General features: G+C 38.2%; 2 protein-coding genes across 9 annotated transcripts in view; both read right to left on the bottom strand.

Moving 5' to 3' along the window:
* Positions 1-583: 583 nt before the first annotated feature.
* Positions 584-16,502, bottom strand: iqck (IQ motif containing K). 3 transcript variants are annotated; one of them, XM_028041926.1, is made up of 9 exons: positions 16,139-16,484; positions 16,025-16,068; positions 15,521-15,650; positions 15,344-15,441; positions 14,892-14,944; positions 14,712-14,816; positions 14,298-14,382; positions 5,791-5,902; positions 584-1,595 (listed from the first exon to the last, which is right to left on the bottom strand). In XM_028041926.1, the coding sequence occupies exons 1-9, from the start codon at positions 16,185-16,187 to the stop codon at positions 1,444-1,446; spliced, it is 828 nt and encodes a 275-aa protein (XP_027897727.1). In that variant the 5' UTR covers positions 16,188-16,484; the 3' UTR covers positions 584-1,443. The 3 variants fall into 3 exon arrangements, with proteins under 3 accessions (XP_027897727.1, XP_027897728.1, XP_027897730.1); XM_028041927.1 differs by having other exon boundaries at positions 14,712-14,789; positions 16,139-16,410; XM_028041929.1 differs by lacking the exon at positions 584-1,595 and adding an exon at positions 5,149-5,330 and having other exon boundaries at positions 16,139-16,502.
* A 565-nt stretch (positions 16,503-17,067) lies between these two features.
* The window catches only part of sun1b (Sad1 and UNC84 domain containing 1b), a 28,049-nt gene continuing 24,964 nt past the window's right edge, over positions 17,068-20,152 (bottom strand). For all 6 annotated transcript variants that reach the window (XM_028042119.1, XM_028042115.1, XM_028042116.1 and 3 more), the window contains 3 exons: positions 19,868-20,035; positions 19,668-19,760; positions 17,068-19,561 (listed from right to left, as the gene is read on the bottom strand). In XM_028042119.1, coding sequence (XP_027897920.1) covers positions 19,445-19,561; positions 19,668-19,760; positions 19,868-20,035 — 378 coding nt within the window. In that variant the 3' untranslated portion in view covers positions 17,068-19,444. The remainder of the gene's footprint in view (positions 19,562-19,667; positions 19,761-19,867; positions 20,036-20,152) is intronic.

Genomic DNA, 20,152 nt, shown 5'->3' with positions numbered 1-20,152 from the left:
TGTGTTAATAAAGTAATGAAGTGCTTTTGGAGTACGAATTAGATTATAATATTTTCCCACATAACAAGTAGATAAAATGGTTGTTTCTTTATACTTGTACGCAATAATTTTAACTTACATTTCCACCTCTCGCCTGGAAACCAGACCCACTTGATCTTCAGCTATGCAGAGTCGACCTTGTGCCGCTTCAACTCTAGCACCATGGGATCTAGTTTCAGTCTGATCCATAGATGCCAGTTTCTCTAGAGCTGGGTTCAGTATCAGATATCCCCAGAATAAAATGGGTGGTTTTATCAGCTTACCCAGTGGCAGCTGTCTACCATCTACCCAACTAGCTACTGCAGGAAGACGAATGTAGATCCTCTAAAGGCCACACTTTTACGAAATCAGAGAAGGCAAGGATCGAGAAATCCTCCCATCACGGGACCGCAGAGCATCCTCTCAGGTATGTTCAGTTTGTGTGGTGGTGGACATGTGCCAGAAGAGCACTTACTGAATGTAGCATTTCAGGTTAATTTGCAGTCAGGACATAAGGGAAACAGATAATTTTCATTTTCAATGAAGGAGATCAAAGAAAAGTCCGTTGAGCATCACGTAGGGTTTTATTTTTGCAAATCAAATTTCATAAACTCATTCAAGGATGAGTTCATGAAAAGATTGAGACAATGCTTGATCACCACAGGGATTGCTGATAAATGCATCTGTTAGTGTTAAATACATATTATTGAGCAGGGCAACATGCTACAACAGCATAAATGATAAATATTTCAGGAGAGTAATAGTTAATGTGTTCTGTAATACAGACAACAATCATTCACCTGTGATCTTTGGGGTTTAAAACATTGTTTTCATTCTCTGATTCCCTGACAGGGACATTTCTCTTCCTGGTAAACAGGATAGAAAGTGCTGCTGTGAAGGCCAAGTCACTCCTCACTTCGGCCTTAATTGTCTGCCTGAATGGAAAAGCTACGACCTTTTTTACTATATGTATCGCTGCAATAAAAAAGAAGACACAGAACGAGGAAATACGGTTGTCCTCTGGTGAGATATCAACAGGAGGTGCCAAGAGAAAATATCAGGTCTGTTCCAAGAGGTTTCCCTTCTGGCAGCATTATGGGAACTAAGTTATATGGAATTCATTTATTGGGTAAGATGCATGAGGGGAAGTGATAAGTCAAAGAGGCAATGGGAGCAATAAAATGATTAGACATGGATCAGATCATAAATTCTTGCTTGACCCTGTGGGCCTTTGTATAGCAAGTTTGATTCATTACTTTGGTCAGTTTGACTTCAGGGTAACAAAGTCTTATAGCCCTTTAACACCATAAAAAACACATAAAAGAAGGAGATAATTATTTCACAGAAAATACATAACAACAGAAACAACTTAACTCAAGTGTCCAAGTGTTATTTTATCTTTCAGTGTAAAAGTAAGGATATTGCTCATTTTGAGGATGTTTCCATTTCCTCACCCGGGTTGGTGGTCCGCAACTCACCAGGCCCTGGGGTCGCCTGGTTGTTGTGATTCATGTTCAACCGAGGGACAGCGCCGTCAGCATCAGGTTTCTCTGGATGCGTCGCCTTGATCGTAGCAACTGGAAACAACAACAGTAAGGTATCTTTACTATGTTGGTTATTTTTCAATAATAACCAAGATGTAACCACAACAAATCAACAACGAAAAAACACATGCATTAGTGCAAAAAAAGTCTCTGCTTTTGCACCACAACCTTACTAAAGACATACATTTGAACATTCAAAAACAAAACAAACAAACAAAAAAAATATATATATATAAAGGAATAGACGGAAGAATGCTGATTAGTTTTACCCTCAAAGCTTTTTCTGGTCTTAGAGTGTGAAGATTTATTTTTCACAATTGTTGGTTTCCAAACAGAAATTTGCAATTGGTTTTGTTAAGGTTAAAGAAAGAATAGCTCCAAAATATAGATTCAAAACAGTGTAGTATACAGCTTTAAAAACAAAACACCTTTAAGTTTAAGCATCTTGTATTATAAGCTTTTATACAAGTACAATGCCATCATGGGATGCCGTGGAATAAAGCACACCTTCATTGGACTCTACAACAATGGAGACATTTCCAGTGCAATAATCTCCCATGTGTAATGTGTTTGAAGTCCTTTGGGAGAGTCTGGCTTAAACCGTGACCAGGACAACAACTCTTGGCTCACTGCATTATGCCAAGTTTGGGTGGTGGGAGGATTGTGGTATTGGACTGCTGGCCCATGACACTTCCAGTGAAAGAAATGTCTAATGTTTTCAGCATACCAAGACTTTGTGTTTGGAGATGGGTCCTTCATGCTCCAATGTAATGGTCCACCAGTGCACACAGGAAGCCCAGTAAAGACAAGGGTGAGCATAAATCGGAGGAGTGACTGCTATTCGGGCCTTCTCATCCAACATCAGTGTCTGACCTCACAAATGAGCTTTTCTTTTTCTTCTTTTTTTATCTTTGGAAAAATGGTCAGAAATTCCCACAAACACATAAAATAAATAAATAAAAACTCACCCCAGGCTAAACTCCCAAAATAAATCTCACATGGAAACAAAAACAACTTTTCCTCTCAGGATTCATTTGAAAAAGTACAATACAAACAGGGCATGTTCCAAAGGTAAACATCCCACTAATGATAGTCATGTGGTGATACATGTAGTGCCAACAGCTGCACCTGTTCATGGAGCTCCAACCCTTCAACATTTTGACAAATGACTGTGTCTGCTCTTTGCCCTTTGTCTTATTGTTTTTAGTTTCCGTCTCAGGCTAAATCCGATTTCAGACCAGAAAATACTAGAAGAGTTGATGCACGTTTGCTCCTTAGGTCAAATAAGGTGAGTGCAGCTGTTCCTGGATCAACTTAAAGAACTTCCATACACAAGGGGGAGCTTCCCAAAATATTTTTTGCTCACACTCTGCTTCTGTCGCAGTGGTAAATGTGGCTCATTTATCTGTCAGTGCTCTCAACCAAAACAACACGCAGCACAGCAAAATCACCACTGTTAATCATCTCTCCCCTCCTTTCTTTCACACCCCTTAAAGAGGTCAGAAAATGATTTCCATTCTGGACGATGGGCCGGGTATATTTTTTATTTTGCACACAGTGTGGTGCACCATACACACACCCCCAGGCCCCCTTGTTTTTATGTCAGGTCAGCAGTGGCGGCAGTGACGCTGTGGCACCACAGCACAGGAATTTTTGTCGGGCTGCTGTGGCTGCAGTGGGCCCTTTTGTTATGTGGAATGTGTTAGTGTGGAGGCAACCTGCAATCATGGTGGTTTTTGGCAGTGTTGGTAAGAAACACAAGCAGCAATATAATCATGATGAGCTTTAATATGCATATTGGAGAGGGTATGTTTGAAATAGCACACCCATAATATGAGATCAAACCTACGAAGAGCATTTGTGTATGAGTTAAGGAGAAGTTTGGGCTTTGTGAAATTAGGTTCTGTTAGAAGATTGGGAGAAGTTAATATCTAACCTGCAGTAGATAACTCTCTTGATGTCTTCAAAACCAAACAAACTTCTTCAGTTCATATTAATACTATTTTATAAATCTTATGCACTTCCTCATATTTGTATTTGGCGGTTATTTACACAGAAGCTGATGGTTTGCCACCAATAGTCTTAACATGTGAAGTACAGAACATCTAAAGTATTGCCTGGGTTATATAAATATGAAGAAATGTAAAGTGTAACAAAATAGAGTGTACTTAAGCATATTTGCTTTATATATAACTATGCAACTACTTTGTTGGTAAATTACTCTTACTAGAAAGGGTCTTGCATGTTTTGTTCTCAGTACGTTTAACATTGGAAAATCACTGATGGTGCACGGACTTCAATTTCCCATTTAAATAATCAAAACTTTCACTGTAAATAACCAACCAGTGTAAATAAGACTACGAGTGCTATGACTGACCAGTAGTTCCTACCGCTTTATTACTGTTACTTTCAGAGACTTTAATGTTTTCCTGACCAGTTTTCATCTGCGTGAAATAATTTCATTTTTTACATAACTTTACATAACTGCGAAATAATTTCCCTGCTGGGATGAATAAAGTAATTCTATTCTATTCTAATTATGAAGCATTTTAGGCTGCAGTAAAGGTTACTAGACACCTGGATAAAAGATGACATTAAAAGCACATCTTTAATGATTAGTGAGATTAAACAGCAATCCATCCAATAATGCATTATATGCAGCATCGAATGGTTGCTGGTATTAAAGTTTTAAAAGTTATGATTTCAAATTGGTCAAAGTTTTCCTTCGTAAAGTCCTTTCAATGAGGTATCAGAGATAGTGCCTGACTAACCAGAGAGATGCAGCGCTCCCTCCTCTCCCACCCGCTTCTGCACACTGCCAGTCATTCCTATACTTCTTCCTTGCATACACAAAAAACAAGTCTGTCTGTTTCTGAAATATTTCAGGTCATGTAGACCACAGGCAATCAAGGGTTGGAAACCAAAGAAGCAGCACCCATCACTCTCAAAGGTAACCTTGTTATGTCAAATGCAGGTCGACAACCACAGCAGATACCATTCATCCTTCATGTTAAAGAGCAGAATAGCATAAAGGAAGAGGTAAGCATTTTGAAACTATTACTGAATGAAGTGGGTGTTTTCCTCAGTCTATAATTTTGGCCTAAGCATCAAAATAAATGTAAGTGTTTATAGAGCAGTAATGATCAAAATACAGCACAATTTCACAAGATAGGGAACATTTGTTGCTATAATGTTTCAAATGTAGGCAGTTCGATCGGGTAATATGTTCTTTTTGAAATTTTACTATGAAAATTTTATATTTTTCCTGACAGCTGTCATACAGTGAGAATCTCAAACCAGTCCATGTTTGATAGATTTTTGATCTTTTATGGCTCCTTATATGCAAAACACAATGACAATCACGTTAAAAGACACTTTTCCTTGGTTTTGCACATTTCAAAGACCAAAGATTAGCCTTTATCCTTGAACCGTAATGCCAGTCACTCTGTCACACAGATATGCATTCTCAGCTGCTGTGTTTCATCCTTCATGTGTGCAAACCACAACTCTTAAACACACACATAGTCTTCTACTTCTCTGTCTTAATCCCTATGTAACTCCCTTCTGTCTTCACATGTACCCCCCCAACCTCCACACTCTGCCATCTCCATCACACAAACACACCCCGAGCCCTGCAGAGATTCTTTTTCTTTTTCATGCCATGTCTTTATCTCCGCCGCTGGCCTCATTCTCACTGTGTTCCGCTGCCGCTGCAAGAATCCTCGTCTCGGTTTTGACATCAAAGCCGTGTTAGGATGAATACTGTATCTCTGCGGCAAATTAGGTGCATGATGGGGTTGGCAGTATTATATAAGCATGTCTTTGCATAATGCATTTACTAATACTTCTATACTGTATAAACAACAACCACTGTCAACTACAGCAATAGCAATATAGCCCAAGGACTGGTAATCAGTGACTAAAAGTGAGTATGTGATATGTGATATGATGCATTGTAAGGACCAGAAGGACCAACTGCTCCTTATTGGGCTTGAAACCCAGGATCCATAAGAAGAAGTGCTGCTTTGGGTTTAGGAGTTAGGTTGAGAACTAAGTTGTGAATTGAGCTTAGGTTAGGTTTAGGGTAAGGATCAGGGTCAGGAAAAATTTTGAGGGTTTAGCATAAATTCATTTACTATAACAAATGGAAGTCAATACAAAGTCCACAGGTTGTACAGGAGTAAAAAGATGTGCATGTATAGGTTTGCAGGCGTGCACATGTGTGTACCTCTGCTCTCTTGCCGGGCCCAGAAACGTGATACCGTTGTGGTAATGTCACGTCTCTCCCTCAGGTCCCTTTGCCATCGGCGTAATTCCTGCACATCTGGCTGTGCTCTGACCTGACAATAAATTATACATGTTAACCAAAGCAAATGTCACAATTAACATTTAAATGCATTAAGCTATTCATTACTAAACTGTTTCAAATGTTCAGAATAAATCTTTTTGGCTTGTTTTAGGCATACCTGAGATGAAAATCAGAGAAACTCAAAAACTTCCTACACATTCACAAGATAGTTCTTACATTGCTTTAGAGGTTTATCCTTTAAACAAGAGTTGAATGTTGTGCATTGTGAGGGTGCAGCTGGACCAAAATGCAGACAATGTTATAAAAATGGCATCGTGAGTAGAAGGGATAATTTACATCAAAAATTTACATTCACTGCATGAGGAGAACAAGGCAGAACTAAGTGGTATAAAATGGAAGAAGCTAGTAGTGAACAATGGACATCAGGAAGCTTAAATGCAGATGAGATGTGATCAATGACATGGGGACCAGGTGAGTTAAATCAGTGGAATGTTGATCAGCTATGGGAGATTAACGAGCACCATTAAATTAACTCAAAATGTTTAAAGGGATGTTTTAAAATAAAACATTTGAGTACTTCAACCAGCTGATCTTCCACTCGTTTAACTGTTTGTTGAAAAACAGTGATGATCTGTTCATTTTAATGTTATAAATACAGTAATATCAATTTTTAATTACTCTAATACATATAGCATTAATAAGTCAAGGTTATAACATGTTCAATATTTAATGACCATGAATATTCGCTGAATATTCATGTTCAATGAATATTGTGATTCTCTTGTTTCAAATAGCTCACTACACATTTGTAAAAAATGGTTTCCATTTAACAGGACAAAAATCCCGTCCAAAATGTATTAATATGCTGATGCCATAATTGTACTGATTTGCTGCAATGCAACCCTTCTCCCCATTAAACTTTTGACCTTTGATCTCACAACAGAGGTTAAATTTGGTCCTGAATTAAAGCAGGAATAAATGAATGACTTCCAGTTATTCACCTTTGAGGACAAGCGATTGACTCTGTGTGGCAACAAATGAAATCTGCACAGTAGAAGTCGCTTATGGGGATGGGTAGATTAAAAAAAGTGACACAGTGATGTGTGAAATAAACTTTGTGTTAGACTTTTTATGATAATAAAAATTAAATGCATGCCTTGCATACCTTATTTAGAAATATGGGCTGCACTTTGTTGCAAGAGCAGGCTCACTTTCTCATCACTGTATGTCATACAAATCCTCTCAAAGATAAATTAGTTACCAGGGAAACTACATAAATAATAAATAACAATTCAGAAGGGATATATTTTTTTTTGTTTTACTATGGACCTCTTTTGTGTCTGAAATAAAGATTGATTGATTGATTGATTGATTGATATTCAGGCCTGCCAGATATAGGATATATAAATAACATGAATAGAACCTGTCTGGCTACGTTATGGAGGCTAAAAGGTGTCAAAAAGCCACACATGCCCTTATTTGAATGAGTCAGATTAAGAAGACTTACAAAGCCAAGATGAAGCTAGGTTGTCACCTATATTCTAAAACAGATAAAAATAACTATAGCTTCACAAAGCAGTTTGTCATTTTATGAGTCACTGTTAAGGCCCATGTCTGAGTATGATTGCGTCTGAATTGTGTGGCTGGCTAAATGGGTGAAATTCATGCAGCCTAATTTTCAACAAGCTGCCTTTTGATGCATCTCTGACTTTAAGTTGTTGTTGACATGACTCATGCTTTTGTTCTTGGAGGAAACCCCTGTAGTTGTTTTGTGTTTGTGTGTGGGCTGCTGAGAGATTGACTGAATGTTTGCTGTTTAGGATGAAAAGAAAATGTCCCTGCAGGGCTCACTTGCTTATTCCTCTCCCACTAAAAAGGTTTTCTCTTTCTTTTACTCAGAGAGATTTTCCTCTCTGCCTCTCCTCCCCTTCAGCTCCTCAGTGGCTCATATAACAACACCTCAGACCCTCTTGAGATTCTCCCCACATCAGTGTTTCATCCCTCTCCGTCCACCTCTGTCCTCTCTGTTTTGCATTCTCCACGTCTCCTCTCACCCATCTTTTTCCCCTCTGCTTCCAGTGAACCTCAACATTCTCTTGAGTGTCTGGTTGTGAGGCTACAATAGCGTTCATACTCAGGAGTATAAAAGTAGGCCTGTTATATAAGGCTGGCCGTGAGGCTGACGAATTGGTAAAACCGACTAAACCAGTGAGCTCCAACAGTTAATTCAATGGGTGTCATGGTGCCGCAGCAGCCCCTGTCCTGATGGGAGCAAACCATAGAAATGGAAATCAGGGGCGAGGGTCAGGACATGTGGGGGGTTGGAGCCGCTTGTGTTTGCTCACCATTGCTTGTTTTCTCTGTGTGTGAGACTGAATGTCAATTTTCACTGGCTTCCTCCATAAATCTTATACCTTGTTATTGTGCTTCTGCTGCTGTAATCTGCTTCTAAATGGTAAAAATGTTCAACAGAAACAACTGCTTAGAAACAGGTCACACGTTTAAAATGCAGAATGTTTTTAAGTGTGTCTATGACAGACAGATAAAAGAAGCTGAGCTGACTGAGAGGGTTTCATATCCCGTCTGTGTGAATAAGACCAGCTTGTCTAGTGGCGAAAAGTGCAGTTTGGGATTATATGTGCAAAAAACAATAACAAAGTTCTGGCACATTTTCTTATGTCAAGAATTCATCTCTTTCTTTTCCAGTATCAAAGTTCTTGGTCATTTATGAAAAACATTGTAAAGAATGATTATAATACCTCAAGATGAATTTATGCTGGATAACTTTACTGTCATGTGGCTTGAAATATGAAATCCACAAACCAGAGACAGTATGGATAGAGAAGTCTGTTATTTGTGGATGGAAGGATGGATATGGAATATGACAGGATATATAGCTTTTAAATCAAAATATTTTCCATTTTGTGTTTTTCCACACTTATAGAAAATACTTATATCAACTTTTGCATATTTTTCCTAAAACAAGTCATCTTTCTGTGTACTATAATGCAGTCTCTGACAATAGCACCTGATCTCAGGTTATAGCTTTAGAAATGTGTGTTTTTTCTGATGTAGTCATCTAAGTTGGAATCGTTTATGACTTTTTGCGGACACAGTATGCTGCTGTTATGATCAATCGTGTCACTGCACACGTGGCCGAGTTTAGTTCAGCGCATGTGAGTCACTCCTCTCATGCTGCGTACAATGCACACAGGCATGGATTAAAGTGATTAGAAAAATCGCCAGGACACTGTGAGGCCGTAGCCTTCCACATGCATTACTTCAGATGTAAAATGCTAACACGGGCATAGACACACACCACCGAACTGAAACAGAAGAAGAAAATACTGCATGAAGACAGCCGCCAACTCAAGTCCCACAGACATCTTCATAAAAATCCCACCAGTGGCAGCACAAGATGAAGCCCTACATAAACCACACTCCCACAAGTTGCATAACTCCAACAAACAATGTACACACTCTTTCCAACACACATGCTCCAGCTCTGCTGAACAGCCTCTCAGGCTGCTCTCCTTTGCTGCTTGGGAAACTAAGTTTATCATTCTGTAGCAGCACTAAGGTCTGTGTTTACTGCAGTACTATCACCAACGTAGGCAAGTCATACAGAGACATCCACAAATCTGCTTTATCTTCCCCTTCATACCTCATCCACCCATCCATCATCTATTTGTTGCCCGATGCTTTCGTCAGAGTTCAACCAGCCCAGTGACCTGCAATCTGACACGTGCCTCTGCAGACTTGAACACAGTTAGTGGCTCCAGCACACCCCCACTGCGCTTTTTTAAAACACTGACAGGAATTTTCATTTTTTCCATATTTCCATATTGTGCATATAAATCCCATCTCATTTAAACGGTGCCTTGATAGGACCTTTGCTATAAGTTAGTAAGTGGGCACTAAGCAGAAGCAGACAGAATGGCTATTTAATGCACTGAGTGCCTGTGACATTTTTTCTGCATGAGTGTTGCTGCACGTGGTCGGTCAACTGACCTAACGCTGAAGCTCAGCTCAGACCTTTCAGCTATGGCTGCTCTTAGATCGTTGAGCTGGAATCCCAGACCTAATTCTCTGATCGACTACACTATTGTCTGGCAGAGATTCTGTGGGCAGAGTGGGTGTTAATATGTCAAACCATCAATATCAGGTCATGTCAAATGAAATATTACTCAGCACAAGGAGTGCCCCATTTCTTTTTCATTCTAAACCAGGCCTAAAAATCCAACAATGTTAAACTATGAAAATGAAAACATTGTAAGAAATACATAAAACCAAAGATTCTAAACAGGAAAAAAATGTGGATTTCTTTCTGTGTTGCTACAAGACTTATCAATAAATGTGCAGTGGGAAAACCTGTTTTGATCATTTTTCTCATTTCTAAAAAAAAAAATGCATTTGGGGGTTTAGAAGGATTTATCTCTCTATCAATGCCTTTCGGCAAATGCAAACATCTCATTTTGAAGTGTAGATAGCTTGATAAGATGCTATCAAGCCTTAAAACGTTATTTTAAGGGTTTCAGTCTTTTTGTCCATATTTATATTTTGCAAATATACCATAAAATATTTCATACTGGTGGTGAAGAGGCGGGGTAGTTCTAACCAAACATCGGACTGAAAATAGTGACCCGGTTTTTGAGTTTACAGATGAGATGAGAAAAAGCTTCAGCATTCTTTACTGATAGCCCTTTTAAACTAGCCAGCCCATGACTCCTAGTGGATTAAGCAGGAATAGGAAGTCCATGAATTGTTCAATTAAATCCAAGCTCTACTTACATAGTAATAGATATTGGTCCTGTTTGCAATTTTTTGGGTTAAAACATAATTCATAATGCAGATTTTCTAGATTTAATCCAGGAAAAGTTAAACAAATATCACACACTGTGTTGTGTTTAATGAACCTACTTAGTGCGTAATAAACAGCTAGGAATAGCATTAAAATTTGTTTTTGTTTCAAGCTATTTTATACACACTTTTATATAAGTTGTTTACTTTTAGGGTGTTTTTATGTTTATGTTTGAAGAGTACCAATAAATCTCTCTGATACTAATGTGCAGCAGTAGTCTATAGAGGAAATAAAGCCAATCACAACCTCTTAGCACAAGTCGCTATAGTCAGGTGATTAATAGTAGAGTGTGTGCATGCTAAATAAATCATAATAAACAAGAAATGGAAACAGTGGAAAAAGAAACTACATGAACACAACTTTATAGTATCAACAAGCTAACTGTAGTTTATTATACAACAGCTACACTGCTCCAACTCAGCTGACCACATTCGAGTAATCCTAATAAGTCTTAGTGATCATAAAAAGTGTTTGTGTGTGCTAGAGTACATGTGTGTTACAGCAGCAGGCATGGATGAATGGATTATGGCCGGGCTAAGGCACATAGTTTAAAGAAGATTATGCAGCATGTTACTGTCTTATGGCTCTTCCTGGTTATAGTGCTCATACCTCATGAACATTTTCACATGTGTCTCATTACAGCAACTAACTTCACTGTGTCTTATTGATATTTTATGTGATTATTCACCACATAACTGGATGGTGAAAGAAAAATTACAATTACAATCTTTTTTTTTTTTTTTAAACCAATAACAATCTGAAAAGTGTGGAGTGCTTTTTTAAAATATAACTTTACAGAACCTTTCACTGTAATTCCAGGTGCAGGTCATCAGGTTTATGTTTAAAATCAACTTTGGATATTTACAGACCTAAATTTTAATGGCCCAGACTTGACTGGGCCATTAAGACACACATTTATGCTTTGAACAACATCAAAAGCATGTATGTGTTGTGTTTTAATGTCTACAATAAAGACTAGTTTCTGCAGCCTCTAGCAGCTTTCCTAACAATCATCTCCTACCTGCTCTTTGATCTCAGTTGAAGAAAGGGACCCCATAACATAATGCTGCCATTTCCATGATTTACTGTGAAGGATGACTGTATTCTGAATGATGCAAATACCAGAAAAACTAAATAATTTGTGTCAGTCCATCATATAAAATCCCGATACAATACATTGAAGATTTTTTTTTTTTTTGTCAGGTGACATTATGTGAAAATGTTCAAAGTGTATGAATGCTTTTGGAAGGCCTTGTGTATGCAAGAGAAATGAGACACAGTGTCATTGTCTAGGTCACTGACGGGAGTTAATTTGTGTGTGTGTGTGTGTGTAAGAGCCAGCTCCACTGCTTCTCTACTACAGTCCGCAGCGTTGCGATGAGAAAGATTAATCATGGAGGGATGAAAATTTAGGACTGCAAAAATACTCTCGGTCTCTGCTTCCTTGTGCTTTTGGCCAGTCTGTGTTTCTTAACCAGAACACGCATACTCGCACAAATCCACCCCGACAAGCACAGATAGACACACACTGCAGTTAGGGAGTCAGTGCTGCGTCAGGCGGGTTATATAACAGTTTTGAGCGTGAGACTGAGGGGGAACAAATGTAGGGATCAGTTTGGGGGGCTTGATCATATACACCGGAGAAAAATCTCAACATCAGATTAGGATTTTTTAGAAATTCAAAAACTATTTGCAATTACTTGAAAATCTCACACAGACATTGATTTCAGTAAACATATATTGTTGACTATCTCTGTGCTCAGAATTCTGTGAATTTATGTCTGGGTGGCCATAAATTATAAAGGTTCTGCAGGACTTGCACAGCTTCACAAATGACTTTATACATCTACTCCAGTCATGAAACATCACAGCCTCTGTCAGTACTCTGCAAGCCCAAAATATCCCCATCCTGTGAGTGTTTAATAAGTTGTGATCTTGTGTCTGTCAAAACCCCAATCTCTAACTTCCGACACTGACTGTACCGCATTTTTTAATCCTTGATCTCTGCTGACAAAGCTGCATTTCCTTCCATCTAGCTTCAGTCTCTAATCTGACACTTCTCTGCAACATCAGCATGCTTTCTTTCCTCCCCTTTGTCACCCACCCCAGAATTTTCCAAACATAGCTTCATCTTTCTACTTAATCCTTCCCGCTCTCTCCCTATCAACTCAGTTTCTCTCTTTGTTGTGTGGCTCTGCCTCAAGATCCCTGCGGCTGACCGTCTGCAGTGCCATCAGTGGCCTTTCTGAACAGTCTCCTAATTCAGGGTAAACACACTCACTGCTGCCACATATGAACACTGGCTGAAAAGAGGGATACTATCTCCCCCTGCTGGCGGTAAAAAGCATCCAGAACAGAAAGCCTTCACCTGCACTTCCAGCAAAGCTTTTTAGGCACACACCCATAAATTCAGCTACATGTTTGAATAGGTTTGCTGATTTATTTAAAAGCAACTGCAGATGACATTAAGGTTGGGACAAACTGAACACGACCCTTTTACTTGGCCTCACACCACAGAACATTGTGTTTATCTTTTGTCTGAGAGTGACGAAACTGCTGCTGTTTCCCTCTGGCTGTGTCTGACTATTTATATCATCGCTGCATCGCAGCACCCACACGGGAGGGAATTAAAGCCTGGCATCACCAATGACATAACCACGCTGCTGAATGAAACTACAGGCCCCTGTGTAAGAGAAGGTTTTTATAGCAAAATGGGATTATACAACAAGATTACGGTGTGGGCTAATTTTCTCAGACGCAGGTCTATTGTATCCTAACATGACCACACAAACAGGGTTACTGCGGTCTTGTGGACTGACTAAGCTGTTCCTTTTCTGTTTTAAAATGAACCTTATTTATCCACTTTTGGGCCATATGCATTGATTTACTTTATCTTATAGTAACTTGACCTTTGACAGTTTTGGTCAGAACTGCCTGTACTATGAGGAAAAACTGCATGTATTTTACTTTTGTGGGCGGTGTGCAAGGAGAAAATCTTTGCGTTTTAAGAAAATCATGAAGACCAGACTAGACTTTGCTAGTGAGAATTGAGACCAGGACTTCTGCAATAATGTTCTTTGGACTAATTAGTCAATAGTTAAATGATGTGCACCTCAGAATAAAGAACATGTCTGGCGTAAACAAAATGGAGAATTCCAGGAGAAAAAAAAATATCAGCCTTCATAAAATGTGTAACTATCCTCAGAAGCAGGATATGGGTTATGAAACCAACCAATTTAAATGAATGTTGCCATTTCTTCCCACAAGAGTGATCAAATGTTCATGCAGACTTATGCCAGATATTTGATAATGGCCACAAAAGTCATGTCAAGGTCCATCTAACTAACTAAGGGAGATTTATGTAAATGTTAGAGTGGGTGTATGTGTATATACAGTATATATATACAGTATATATATATAAGCTTGTGTTGATAAACAATAAGTATACAAAAACATTCAAACTTGTGCACTCAATTCTTGCTTCAAAAAATAAAATTATTTGTTGTACAGCCATTTAATGCTGGAAAAGATTATTCAAATGCTTCATTAAGATGGTGTGATGCACCTTATATCCTCTCCAGAAAGACTGGACAATCAGGGCAGCCTGCTCCTCATTGAGCAGTAGAAACAAAGGGATGGGAGGTCTAGGACTGGAAAAATACAAGACAAGAAAAAATGAAGAAGAAAATATTGCAGGATATGATATTAACACATCAGAAATTAAATCATAGGCATTGCAAGAAGAAATATAGCCATGTTCACAAGATTGGAACACACAGACCTTATTGACTAATATTAATTTTATCTGATTAAACATGCACAACATGAAAGAGCAAGTTTAAAGGTCTTTGAGTTCACATCTCAGTGAAAGGTGGTAAGACCCTCAAAGGACAAAAAAGCATCACTGTCCAAGTATTTCCAGAGCTAACTCTATCCCAATTATGTATATGTGTATGTTTGCCTAATGCAATATACGTACTGCTCTTTCAGCCAGTCACTGACAAAGGGAATGTCAAAAAAGTTCACTGGATCCTGTCCCTGCCTCTGGGGGTTATTACTGAGAACAAATAAGACACAACATGAGCTAAGAAGGTTACTTGGCTTAGTCATGCGGTGTCATATAAATATGTGAGTGAAGGACTGTGGGGAGGGCTCTTACTTGTAGAGCCACTCAGTTAGGAAGTCACAGGGGAGAAATTTGGTCATTTTTCTCTGGAATAACAAAAACAATTTTTTTGAATATTTACAATCTCTGTGGAGTAAAAGCAGAAACTTAAAAGTAAAACATTCCGGTTTGACACAAACCCTATCATTAAAAAATATTTTAAAGTCATGAGATATGCTGCTGGATGTTTTATAAGATAAAAGATTTTGCGATATTTATTTCACTGATGATATAAGTTGCAGAAAATTGTCTCCAGAATATTCAAATCACTCTCAATAGTGTCAGGTTCTGCAGACTTTGCTCTGTCTCAAATACTTTTTGAGAGCTCTGGTTGTCGTCATAGCCATGGCAGTAAACAATAAATGTACTTTTGGGCCAAATTAAACCAAAATTTTTTTTAATGTGTTTAAATATTTAGTGTGATGTTTATCAGAAGAAATACAGACCTCAAAACACTCAGCTTTCTGGGCTTCTCTCAGCAAAGCGTCAAGACCAGGTAATAATATAGGGAACACTGTTTTCTCCAAGAACCGCTTGACCGGCCCTGAAACAGATGGATGTTAGTCTTTGCAAATACATATCAGGAATGGAAGAATTTTTTTCAGGCAGGCAGTAAATCTTACGTTCATTATTCTGTCGAGACGATGTAGTTTCAGCTGTCTTAGCGCGCTTCTGATGAGGAACAGCTTTCAAGCCACCAATATTAGCAAGAGGGTCAGCGTACCTCGGATCATCATCATCATCCACTAATGCCTAATAAAGCCATAATTACTCTAAACAATCTTGAAGCAGAAAAGATATGTTCATCAAGCACATTGTAAACGTATTCAATCCCTTTAAGCGATTTTCCCCAAACTTTCTCATATTAAAATCTCAGACTTTATCTTTTCAAATTAGTCATATAGTTTGTACTCATAACAAGTGTATTTACTACTAAGGGGCAAATTGGTGCCCCCTAGAATACATTAAGTGGTCACACTTTTCAGAATTATATTTGTGAAATTTGAAAACCAGTTGTGTTGGTTTGCTACATGAAATCCCAAGAAAATTGAACTGTGAGATTGTACAATGGCACAACCTGGAAGCTCAAGGGGGTGTGAATACATTTTCAAGGAACTACAGCTCACCTTCAGCTTCTGTCTGGGAGGACTGGGCTGCTCAGCTTCCAACTCTTAAAATACACACAAGCAATTAATTTTATCTACATTAAACTCAGACTTATATAGGCACATTCATCTTACCTTGGCAAATTTGTTCCCATAATGCTATATCAGCATCTTTTTCTGCCATTCTTTAGCTTGTGTTCATTAGCTGTTGTCAAGGAGTGTTGTTGCTAGGGAAGTGCGTAGAAGTTGACTTCCGATGTAAACATTATTGTCAATCGGAGCTCGCTTGTGGTATTTAATATCATTTCTCATACAGGTTGTAGCTTTAAAATGTAGGTTAGCACCGGTCCGTCGACATAGCAGCTGCTTCGTGGTCCAATCACAAATTTAGATGCGGAAGTGACGGAAATGCTCTTCGAATGCTTAAATGATTCACGACATAAAATAATAAAATTCGCAAAGTGCATTTTAGTACTCCACACTTTTTATACAAACTACCAAGTAAATGAAAACTAAAAAAATAGAAAAAGACACATTTTAGCTATTATGGCTATGTACCACAAGATGGAGGCACATTGCCATTCATAAAAAAAATTGTATAGTACGTTGAAATAGAATCCAGTTGATCAGGAAAATACATGTTCAGACTTTTTTTTTTTTGCTATGACGACACAGTGTATATTCTGCTACCTGAGTTCTTGCTTTTGAGATAGAGTACATTACTGTTTTAATATATTTCATACCACTTCTCTTGATCAATTTGTGGACCTTCAGCAAGCCATTTCTGTCCAACTAATGCCTATCTGTAGTTTTACAACTTTTTTTTATAACATTTTATATGCTTAGGCTTGATTTCTTCCTATCTTTTTTTTAATGTCCAGTAAAACACTAGAAAATCTTTATACATGAATGGTGCTATATAAATAAACCTGCCATAACTTTGTTTTTGAGCTACAATAACTCAAATCTAATATAGAATCCAGAGAATTTATTCTGGAGAATTCAAGTTCCTTAAGTATTACCCAACAACGCAATCATGCTTATAAAATCAAGTAACACATGAATGGTATAAAAGATCAAAATTAAAGTCTTTATTGGAATATATTCCAAAGCAATTAAGTCATCTCATGACTGAACAAAAATAGCCATTTATCTTAAAAAAAAAATTCCAAAATGCACTGAACAGCTTTTAATAAAATATACACTGCCAACACTCATAATTTGCAGCCACTAATAACTTGTTAATAAATAAGATTGTGAGCAAAACGTTTTTACAAATAGTATTTTTGACTTACCCAACCCACAACTCTTTACATAGCCCCATTTTTTAACAAAAACACCCTGTGCCACAAACTTTTGTCTTACAAGTTGTTGCAGTGCATCCTGTGTTGTGAATAATCCCCCAAATTAAAACAAAAAAGAAAGCAAACACAATGAGAAATTTTAAAAATAGTTACATGATAATAATTATGACTGGATTTGTCTTAATAAAGCAACACTGATAAAAGTAGATATCATAAAAGGACCAACTATAAACAATGAAATATACAAATTACATTCCTTCAGGGTTTTAGAGTTCTAAGAGCTCATGTGAAAAGGGACATTTAGGTGAAGTAAAGGGTGAAAGAGCAAAAGATAAAAACCAATCTATGGTCAACATGATCTTGCAATTTTGGTTAGGATCTGAGCTCCAGGCGCCAGATTTAACAACACTTTCGTATACAGTGCCACAGAAAAGTTTTCATGTTCCTCAAACTTAACATTTTGTCATCTCACAACCACAAACTTCAGTGCATTTTTATGTGATTTACCAACACCAAGAAGTGGAAATGGATCCATGGCTTCCAAATGTTTTACAAGTAAATTTATAGTACTGTGGTCTGTATATGTATGCAAGAACAGCATAAACAAAGAGAAGCAGCCAGAAGGCCCATGCCAACTGTGGAGGAGCTCCAGATAGCCACTGTTTAAACTAAAACTATCCTACAGAAGAGAGAGCAGATAAAACCACCGGTGAAAGAAATCATTGAGAAATTTGCCACAAGCCAGACCAAATCTGAACTTTTTGGTCTACAGGAAAATTCTATCTGTGACACAAAACTAGCACTGCCGATCATCATGAACACAGTTACCACGGTAAAATCTGGTGGTGGCAGCTCCTTTATTAAGCAGGGACAGGAAAACTGCAAAGAATTAATTAGTAGGATTGAGTTCAAAACAGAGTGAAAAAAAACAAAACAATTAGAGGTTGTCACTAAACTTGAAGATTGATGTTCACAAATGCTTTTCTTAAAACCTGACTGACCTTGAGCTGTTTTGAAAAGAATTTAGTCTATAAATGTGCAAAGCTGGTAGAAAAGTACCCTCAGAGGACTTGTAGTGGTAATTGCAGCAAAAGGTGGTCCAACTAAGTAATTACTCAGAGCTTCAAATACAAATGCACACTTTACTTTAGGAGTTTTATTTGTAAAAATGTGAAAACTATATATCGTTCTTTCTACTTCACCACAACCTCTTCAGGATGTCTGGGTCTATCAGCTAAAATCCACCCCCAAAAAACTCACTGGAGTTTGTGGTTGTAATGTGACAAAATGTAAAACGTAAATAAATAAAATAAGAATGCTTTTGCAAGGCATTGTACATGATGGATGTAAAATCAGTGTATGTTTCAGAGGAGGAGCCACATGTTGGCATGATTTCCTACATTTAGCGTAGTAAGGAGCCTCCTAAAGGTTGCATCGCATAGAGATCAGTGTTTTATAGCGTTGCTGTATGATTAAAGGAAACTTGCGTTGAGCCTGCACTTAATCAAACATTCAGAACTTGTTCACAGGCAGCATGTTCAGTTCTTTAAAAACAACTCTTATGGCTATGGCAAAGCATTCGGAACCCATCTGTGGACTTCTCGGTTTAGCTGCAGCAACTAAAGGAGTGACATACCTGGCAAAGACAGAGTGGTCTTGTTCCTAAAAATAGCAGATTCTATTAAGAAAGATTAAAAAAGAGAAAAGAACTAAAGCAAATCAGATGCATATTGAAAATGTGGTTGAGATGAGTCCGTCATCCCCGCCCTAGTGAAGGTGTCCACCTTCCTGTAGAGGTGGGGATGGATTTGTCTGCTCAGGGAAGCCTCGCTACCCTCAAGAGCAACTCAGTGCAATGAAAAGGGGACTTTTAGCTTCTTTCGTGGTTCCACTCCTCTCTGCGTTCCTTTACAGTCCAGCTACAAAACTTCCCAGTGACTCTTCCAGGATTTCATAAACATACTTTCCTGCTTCCAACTCGGCACATTGCTTTCACACTCCACAACCTCTCTGTTTGCATGGCTTTCATACCAAACTGTCCACACTGTCAGGTGTCCTTCGTTTTAAAGAAGCTGGTGAGAGTTATTTACAGACAGAGTAAAATGATTATTTATTAGTGTGTCTTTCGGTGGTTGCTTCATTCGGAAAGTGGTTCTCCGTGGACCCTGAAGCGATATAAGCAAGTGTATTCTGGATGACCCCAGTTAGATAGAACCCGCACCTCTACGATCTGGAACGCCTTGTCGTTTTTCTCCTGGAAAGCAACAAAGGAATTTTTATTGATTTATTTTCTCTAAAGCTGACAGACTTGTTTTCTTTTTTTTACATTTAAAAGTTTAGAAGGTTGCTTTTAAAGTTACCTTAACGGGGAAGATCTGCAAAGAATCGCCATCTTCCTCGTATGTGTAGTGCCCCAGCAGCGTTCCCTCTTCTTGGTACTCATCATCGAGACCCTAAAAAGGAAAAAAAAAAAAAAATCAGAAACAAGTCAGAACAGGACACTTGGTGTTTGTATTTGATTATTCCCAGGCTTCTTAGGTTTTTGGGTCAGTTTTCTTACAAAGACAGTGAAGTTGCGAGGAGCACTGGCAATGTTTCCTGTTGGAGAAAGCGTCTTAGGGATGTGCTCCACACAGAAGGATGTTGGACGAATCCTCAAGGAGAGCCTGATCACCAGATAACCTTGAGAGCCTTTAAATGCCCAGCAGTTGCCAGGATACACATCCGGCTGATGGTAAAGAAGAGCACAGTATTATTTTTTAAATCAAAAGTCAGCTGTTTAACAGTTAAATGTTGTTTTTATACATGCTTTTGTTTTTCCATGGTTATCAGACTTTGTTCCTCT

This window comes from Xiphophorus couchianus, chromosome 16 (assembly GCF_001444195.1).
Source record: "Xiphophorus couchianus chromosome 16, X_couchianus-1.0, whole genome shotgun sequence".
Classification (NCBI taxonomy): domain Eukaryota; kingdom Metazoa; phylum Chordata; class Actinopteri; order Cyprinodontiformes; family Poeciliidae; genus Xiphophorus; species Xiphophorus couchianus.
The sequence above is the reverse complement of the archived record's forward strand: the minus strand, read 5'-3'. Positions and strand labels throughout refer to the sequence as shown.

Coding starts and splice junctions, on each gene's coding strand:
- iqck (XM_028041926.1), bottom strand. CDS start 16,187: ATGGCAGAAAAAGATGCTGATATAGCATTATGGGAACAAATTTGCCAA. Junction 15,442..15,520: donor GTCTCGACAGAATAATGAAC/GTAAGATTTACT, acceptor CATCTGTTTCAG/GGCCGGTCAAGCGGTTCTTG. Junction 1,596..5,790: donor GGCCCGGCAAGAGAGCAGAG/GTACACACATGT, acceptor TGTTGTTTCCAG/TTGCTACGATCAAGGCGACG.